The following is an 8831-nucleotide window of genomic DNA, read 5'->3' as shown; positions in this document are numbered from 1 at the left end:
AGGAGGGTCTGGCTAGTCCACACAGAATTCCGAGATGGGAGAAAAATGGGCTCTGGTTTATTGCCATTTCTTAAAAACAAATTATAATCGTCATGGGCGGCGCAAGGCGCCAGACGGAGGCATGGGCCCGCTGCAAATTAGCCTCAGGAAGGAAGTTTTTGGTGAAACCTGTGTACGGTTAAAGGTTGTTTTGCTTGTGCAACAGAAAACAGAGATGTGAGGAGCAGTTAATCATAGTCCTTATGAATTGACCGGAGTTTAAAATCCCAACACAAACAAAGCAGAAGGTAACAGACATCTGGCCGAAATGAGGTACATCTGGCGGAATTTCCATGTACTATAGAAACCGAATCACATGACAGAATAAAAGAATAGAATAGAATGGTGAGACATTTGTGAAGCACAATTTTATATTTCCAGTTGTGATATCAGAACGTGGGCTGAACTGAATCCTTTATTGAGGGTTTCAAAGCGGGAGCAAATTGGCTGTCTTATATTTAAGTCTGTGTAATCAGGAGTAGGCCTGCCACATTTCACTGCAGCTTGTCAAGCTCTCTGATCTTAACAGCTTCAAAGTGTTAACAAGGTGACTGTATCAGAGACAGCCTAGGTGGAGAGAGCTATGGGGAAGGAAGGGTACAGACCATGGGAGACGGAGACGAGAGCAGTGTAAATGGTAGCATAGTGGGGAGAAAAAAGAAAGAGAAGAAAGTCAGAGGAAAAAGAGAAATAAAATGAGGGGGCGATGGTGCTAGGGTGCAGGCACAGAGAAGCTTAGACTGAAGATGGAGGATGGAAACACACATAGGAAGAAATGAGCTACATAACATGCAAATATCAGTATTTAAAGTATTATTTAAAAAATTATTTCAAAAGACGTCCACCGCAGAGTGGACAAAGGCTTTGTCATTCCTCAAAATAGGAAATGTGGCTCAACTAAACACCATGTCCAACAGCACTACAGTTTCTGTTGTTCTTATTTTTTTTATTTATCATTCCTCCCATCTTTAGCAGTTTTCTTCCTTTTTGATTACAGACTTGTGAAGATTGGAATTACATTTGACTAATCCCAGTTTGGGAGAATTGCTTTAACATGCATAGTATGTGTATTTTTCTGTTGTCTGATTGACTGTGTCCATGCATTCAAATTTTGCCATCCAAGACTACTCTGGTATCACGAAGGAACTCATACTATCAGAAAAATATATCAAACAGATGGAATATTCCAACAATCTTTTCTCTATTAAACTCTTCTTTTTGCTTATTTCCTCTAACAAACTGTTGTTAAGGGAAACCAGCAAATCGAAAACTACATAACTAGAACCACAGAATGTGATACAAGATAAATCAAAACTTATATTCATCAGAAAGTTTTGGTGAACAAAAAGGATGAGGCCATCTGTATTATTTGGCTGCAGTTTGAAAGCTGAGAGTTAACAAAAAGGGACAAAGAAGCACATGGACATACTAATGCTGAGACAAGTTTGATTAATCCATGCCAGATACATCCATGATGACCAAAGAGTTGGAAGGATACAAAAAAACACTGTACACAAAACCCTTGAACTAAACCGTTTTTGTTGCAGAACTATGTTCTATTTGTATGAAGGCGGTTGCACATGCTGCACACAGTCTCTCTTTCTCAAAAACACACACACATACTAACACACACACACACACACACACACACACACACACACACACACACACACACACACACACACACACACACACACACACATACTAACACAAACACACACACACACACACAACCTCAAATAGATTTTTTCGCCAGCTTTTGTCAAAATATAGTTGCATCATTTCAGCATTTATTATTTAAATGTATGACCAAAGCTGCCAGTTTAATGTCATGCGAGTGATCATTTTATTGGTAAATCAGATGTCATTAGCAGAGTAGTGGCAGCCAAAGTGTGAGACGGAGCAAATTTGGCAAGTTTGCTGAGTTGGAGTAAAGTAATATGAAAAAAAGCTTGTCGTAATTATCCAGTACAGAGGCACGCTCTTTGGCTTTAATCCTCTACTGCTCAACTTACAGTGTTGATACCAAAAATCCGTCAGCAGAGTGTGTGAGAGAGAGTCACACACAGACATCCACACTCACACAAACCATTAATACCACTGATAGCACTAGGCAATGCCGTAGTCACATGAAGTGCAATAACTTTAGATAATTATATTAATGAAACCATCTCTCTTCGCCTACTGCTGTGTCACTCCCTCGAGCTCCCCTCAGCCCTTTTATATCAGTTCACTTCCCTGGCCCTCTGTCCTGTAATGAATCACATGTCAGTGTATGAAGTCTCTTCTTCTACAGTCTCCCTTTGCAACCTGCTCTCTTCCTTCATTTCTTTCCTCATGTTTCACTCAATTTCTCTCTGTGTATCGTTCTGGCCCCCAGCAGAGAGAGAGCACTGCCTGTTGGCCATGTTGTTGGTCTTGCCAGCAGGAATGCAGCGCAATCACAATGGCACACAAACATTTGCCAAAGGGTAATTATTCTGCAACACCCAACCCTGCTGCGTTGAATATCTTCATTCAATAAATGCAGATGCAATATTAGCTGGTCAATTGCCATGTCTAAATGATTAGAAACAATAGAATCACATGATTGATGTGTGTGACTCATTGCTGAGTCTCATGCTGTCTGCATTAATATCCCGTCTTTTCAGATCACGTCCTATGTAAGGCAATCAAATCGTACATGCTGTCCACTCTGATCAACTCAATAAAGTTCATTTGAGAAGCAGCTGATGAATGGGATGTGAACGAGAGGAGGGGGAAAAAAAGAAGGGAAAATATTCCCAAATGTAACACATGGCACCAAGATGACAGCAAACAGATTCAATTTGACATATACTCATTATCTATAATTACATTAGAGCAATAACATTCAATAATCACATTTCTGGTGTCAAAATATTGTCCTCAAAGTCAAAGAGAAGTGCATGGCTGAGGTTTGTCATCAATGAGTAATAACGCTGTTTGACCAAATTGTTCCAGGAACAAAGGGGCCAAAGGAACTAAACAAAGTACCAGGGTACAAATTAGTGAAAAAACTAACAAATTAGTCAGATAACCGATACGAAAATGAAAGTTCTGTTTTAAGCACAGTTTTTACACCCATCAAAACAATAAAACAGATTGGATGTCATGCCCAGATGCAAAGAACACATGCAAATGTGGAAAAGGAGTCTGAAAACTCAAGAGTTTCTGACTCCAAAGTACCTACAATGTCAGTGCTTATAGTCTGTTATTCTTGCTTTAGTAGGTAATCACATTGAAAAAAAAAGCAACAAATGATGTTTTGTTTCTCTCATTTACTCTCTTGTCGAATGAAGTTGCACACCGGGAGATGACTTTGACCAGCGAACTGTAAAATCTGCCTTGATAGTTCCTTGGCGATCAGAAAGTACTTCCTTCCAGCAGAGCCATTTTGTGATTCAGGAACTAGGGCAAAGAAACTAAATTTAGACCTTGGTTCTTCTGGTGGAGATGCAGGTACAGCTCTTGAGGTAAATCAGCTAAATTATGTGTTATTTCTAAGGATTAGAACTTGTGATTCAGGCCCACTGCCGATGTTTTCCGTATGTAACGGAAATGGCACATTAAAAGGTCATTGATAACATAAAGGATTAAGGTTCACAGGAAGGGCTTATTTCCTATTATTTCCATCCTTTTGTCTACTAGTAATACTTGAAGCTGATGCCAAGGAATGTCAAAATCTGTCTGTATTAAACGTTTAGGTATTTAGACATTTTCGTTGGTTCACCAAGCTTTTCAAATTAAGCATAAGCAGGAAGGATTCAGTTTGCATAAAAAAACAATGGATTTTTACAGCTTCCAGAGGTTCCACAGCACAACAAAGGAAAGTGGATCAGAGAACAATTAGGTTCACTTTCTGTCTGTAGATTACAATGACAACAGAAATGTGGGAGTGAAACAAAACTCAAAACCACTGTAACTCCTACACTGCACAGGAATAAAGAAACTTCTAACAGCTGAGGGTAGACACTCTTTTAAAATGGCTGCTTCTCTTCAACTGCACAAGGTCATAGTTATGGCATGCAAGGGGTTTACAAAGCAGACAATGTTGTTATAAAAAAAAGGGACACTATTTGAGTTGAGGTTTTGATATGTAATGGAGACACAGAGCTTTGTCTTTCAACTGGCAAAGGGTTTTACTGCTTGTAAACTGGCGATAGAGCACCTTTCAGATTGCCTGGAGGCAGCCAAACTTAGCCCTGCCCACAACATTTGAGGTTGGGAAGTTTGGTCTGGACTTTATCCGTTGTGGAGTAACTATTCTCAAACCAGAGCTGTTCGGGGCAATCAAATTGTCAGGGCGGGCTTTATACGATAGGACAGACGATCAACAAAGACGGCTGCCGCTGGAGAACTGAGATGTAGAGTTTAAAATGGTTACTGCAGTCAAAATAAAAAAATACTGGAGAGAGTCCTCTCACCTGGCCCATTACGCGGGTTGCCAGGTTGCAAACGCTAAACCCAACATTCCACAATGTCAACGTTAGCTTGACGCAAGAAATTACTCCACAGCGCAGAAGATTAGCTAGATTCTGCTAGGTTTCTGTTTGGAAAAGCCATTGCTCTCCCCCGTTATACAGCTTGCCTATACACTGTACTACACATTATGGTTGCATGCCAGTTTGCAACAAGGTGGGAATCCTCTTACTGTCCAACATCTCATAACCTTGAGGTTGCTGATGATAACATTAGCCACAATAATTCAATTCCATAACATAATGTTACAAGCCTTGCAGAGCAACCTGTAGAGAACAAAAGCCAATCAAGCAATGCAGGCTCTACAGTTGTTTAGCCAAAGTTAAACTGTGTGGTTCCATTATAAGGAACTTAAACTTGTGGTTTTTGTTATATCACTTAACTCACGGTGGTTGTAAACAGCCGTGGCTTGCCCGGTCCGGTCTAATTTTTTTGCAAAAAACTAACTTGAGTACTCTATATAATTTAATGCGAGCATATGAAGGTTGAAATTACTGAAAATGCCTATCCCTACCACGTTAGCCATGAGAGAAAGTAATGAAGCTCCTCACTTAGCGGTTTAGGAGGTAATTATCCAACTCAGTGTCCTTTTAGGCTCTAAGCTGTCTCCATCTTTTACATGCATTTCCAATATTTACCTGTGTTTTACCATGTCTCTGGTCATGCAACTGTTTAGGAAGATGCCGCGTTTTTTTTTTAGGTAGGGTAGAATGAATCTATCTCTGTTCATCTAATTTGTTTGGTTGCTGTGACCATGGCTGCCGCCAGCACATTGTGTCTTTTGTGTTTGCCTTTCATGTCTGGCAACCCAGGTGTCAAAATGGACAGACATTCCATTACAGAGTGGAAATTTCAATGGAAAAAAATACTGGCTTTAGCATTGTTGTCAGAGAAGATAGTATTTCAACTTATCATGTTTACTTAATATTTGATGACATAGTGTTAATTTTTTTGATTAAATACAGTAAATATATTACATATTGGACTTTTAAACCCATGACCAGTGTGTATTTTTTATTTTTTTTGCTAGTGTCTGTTATTCCTCTTTTATACCAATGACCAGTGTCAGACCCGAGTTATCTGACCTGTGTTTAACCCTTCTTTTGTCAACTTAAACCAAGCCAGTCAACACGGGTTGATCCCTGGTCATAACAAATCAGATAAGACCTGGGTCACAACCCCCGGAGCGATGCAAACCAATTACCAGAATGGGTAATGCTGGAAATGGGCGGGGGGGTTACACGTCTCATTCAGTGAATGGCAAACACCGTTGTACACTCCAGTCCAGCTGTACACCATATACATATCATAACTAGTGTTTCGTACTTGGATTCTCCATTGTAGGCTACAAGAGGCTCTCCACAGCCTGCTGTTTGAACTGCAACTCAAACGCACTGGGCACCGGTTGTGGTCATTGTTGGAATTGGAATGCACAGGATTAGACCTTTCAAAGTTAATCCCTTTAATGTTTGTTTTTTCCACATCAAAAGCAATTATTGTGCTTAAGGTTAGATTAATGTAATGGAAGATTACTAACAACAATAATATAGGTTGTTGTAGATGTGTCAGACAGTGCTGATATTTTAATAAATTTTTTTAATACAGCATTGGACACTAGCAAAATAAGGAACATTCTGTATTTTTTCAAATATCATTTCATGAAATAAAATTCTCTTTTATGTAACTGGATTATGATAGATATTTTTATGGTGGACTGACAGTTGCTGGCCTGGCCTTACTAACAGTGGGGGCATTCTCAAATCTTTCAAATATGGCTGCGTAACCACTTTGAATCCCTTTGGTAGATATAATTATAAACGGGAGACAATAATAATGGAAACCAACGTCATTGTAGTAACAATTACCCTAACTGCAAAGATTTTAGCGGGCTTATTGAACTTGTGTGCGTCACTATGTATTAAACAAGATTGACAACATTTGTTCTATCTCTTCAAATAATACATCAATCCATAAACAGTTATCTGCCATTGTCTGTTGTGTATTTTGGTTTTGAGCCTCTGATTCATAAGGACAAGAACAGTTTAAAGGTAAAGGCCCAAAAAAAAACTAAAATGTTGAAAAAAAGAATGTACATTTGCACCCTAACTTTAAATACCTTCAGTTCAAGAAATCAGATCTTATTTGGAATTTTTTTTAATATTTACATTATAAAATTAAATGTCTTACCTTTCCTACGTATAGCGGCTCTGTGCCCGTGTACTCCTCCACCACAAAAAACTGGTTCCACACCCATCCTCTCTTCACTCTTTCCAAAGACGAGGGTCCTTCCTCCTGTCTACTCCCTCCTGAGGTCGAACCACTAGTCCTTGAGGCCTCACACCAGCCAAAACTACAGCAGCTAAGAAAACCCAATGCTGCCAAAAGTGTCCAAGCTCCTGCTGTCCAAGAAGGAGCCATTTTGTTTTGAAAAAAAAAAAATTGTGGAAAAGAAAAAAAGGAAGAAATTGAGCCTGGGTCTACATGTAACATAAAAGGTGCACGTAGAAAGAAGGTTGTTTGGTTATAGTTTTATACCAAATAAAAGTCCACAAGGGCAAACTTAAAAGGTTTTTGTGTAAGAACTTGAAAGTTAATCCATGAGATCACAAATAAATCTGAGGTTATTTGCTGAATACAGGGCACGACGTGGCGCATATTGGCTTCCTACCACCTGCAGAGTATCTGTTTGTGTTGTAACATGTCGGTCATTCTGATTCTCTGATAGTATCTGCCCCACCTTTTATAAGCACCTTTTTCCAATTCTGTTCTAAAGTAGTGAAACAAACAGACTTTTTTTCTGTCTTTCAAGCTGAAATATTGAAGGCAAAACAAATTTTACTGGCTTATCTCCCTGATTAGTGGGGAAACGATGGGAAAATAGGGATACAATAGCTGTGAAGGACATGCCCCTGAAGAGTAATGGTGTCCATCCATTCTTGATTCGTTTTTTTCCACACAGTACATCTGACTTCACTTTTAACCATGTCACGGCCAATGGTTGTTGCGTGTCTCAGGTAGTTTAATACTAAGCGGTCTAAAAATGAGTATATTGAACTTTTTCAGAAAGAAAACTCTTCTGTAGTCCACTTCCTCAAAAAGTCATGAATATTTTTGCCTCCTGAAGCAAAATCCTTGGACTGAGAAAAGGCCAACTAATTTTACTGTTGGTGATTTTGTTTGATCTTCGATGGTTTTTCCCTCCAGAACAATCCAGTGGTTTGGAAAGTTCATTCTTCAAAAGGTCCTACGGTATTTCGTTGGCCATCATGACAACTCCATCAGTGACTCGAAGGCAGGAATAGGACAAACCTGCAAGACACAAACAGAAAATTGATATTATAATTGCAATTTGGGCTGAATCTGTAAATGTTTTCTACTTGAAACTTTGGAAGGTCTATCTGAGCCTCAAAATCAGTCAGGGCTTAGAATGACATCTTTTTTTTTAAATTCCATATAGCATGAATAGTGCTGATTGTGCAATTAGCAATAAATTAAGAAAAAAAACATCCTCAAACCAAACAATCCTCAGACACCACCTTTCTGTTCATGTTTGTTTTACCTCTGTGTGTTCTGAGTATAGACTCTATAATATTAATGGACAAAGCATCCGGTTCGGCGAAGTGCTGCAAATGCGGAAGTGCCTTTAACCTGCATTCTACCTGAATTCCAGCAGAGGGTGACACGTGGGGTTGCAAAAGGAGGTCGGTTTCTGTAGCAAGTCTATGAGAAAGTAACCCACTTCTCACCTGATTTATTACCTCAGTAAACATTTTCATAATGAGTTTATGGTCTCAATCGCTAGTTCTCTTCTGCAATACAGCAGGATGTTCATTTTTTGAAATATGGTCTGGGAGATTTTAAAATTGGCAATAAAGTGGGGGTTGTTTTAGGGCGTGGCTATGATGTGATTGCCAGTGAAAGGTTGTAACATAACGTAGAGTTTAAGCTGCTCCTCCCTTACTCCTCCCTCTCGTCTAAAATCCTCACATCTGCAACCAAGATGGCTGCGCCCATAACGACAAACTCGACTCATAGCAGATCTCCACAAACCAATGGACATGAAACAAAAGACCAAATACATTTTATGTTGTTTTTTTTAGGATTATCTGAACATAACTGTTTTTTCACTAGCACCTCCTCTGTTCAGCAAGAATTCTAACAATGTGCTATGAGCTGAAGAGTGATGTGAGAACAGTTAAAAGAGGATAGGAAACCAGGTGTGTGCAAAATAGGAAGGAGAGATAGACACAGGGAGAGAGAGAGAGAGAGAGAGAGAGAGAGAGAGAGAGAGA

At 39.3% G+C, this 8831-nt stretch overlaps 1 protein-coding gene across 3 annotated transcripts in view; it reads right to left on the bottom strand.

Moving 5' to 3' along the window:
• The window catches only part of cdh22 (cadherin 22), a 187087-nt gene that overhangs the window by 93647 nt on the left and 84609 nt on the right, over window positions 1–8831 (bottom strand). For all 3 annotated transcript variants that reach the window (XM_032513322.1, XM_032513321.1, XM_032513323.1), the window contains one exon: window positions 6727–7848. In XM_032513322.1, the coding sequence (XP_032369213.1) occupies window positions 6727–7029 (303 nt within the window). In that variant the 5' untranslated portion in view covers window positions 7030–7848. The remainder of the gene's footprint in view (window positions 1–6726; window positions 7849–8831) is intronic.

This window comes from Etheostoma spectabile, chromosome 4 (genome assembly GCF_008692095.1).
Source record: "Etheostoma spectabile isolate EspeVRDwgs_2016 chromosome 4, UIUC_Espe_1.0, whole genome shotgun sequence".
Lineage (NCBI taxonomy): Eukaryota > Metazoa > Chordata > Actinopteri > Perciformes > Percidae > Etheostoma > Etheostoma spectabile.
Note: the sequence above shows the minus strand (reverse complement) of the source record. Positions and strands in the feature narration are given on the sequence as shown.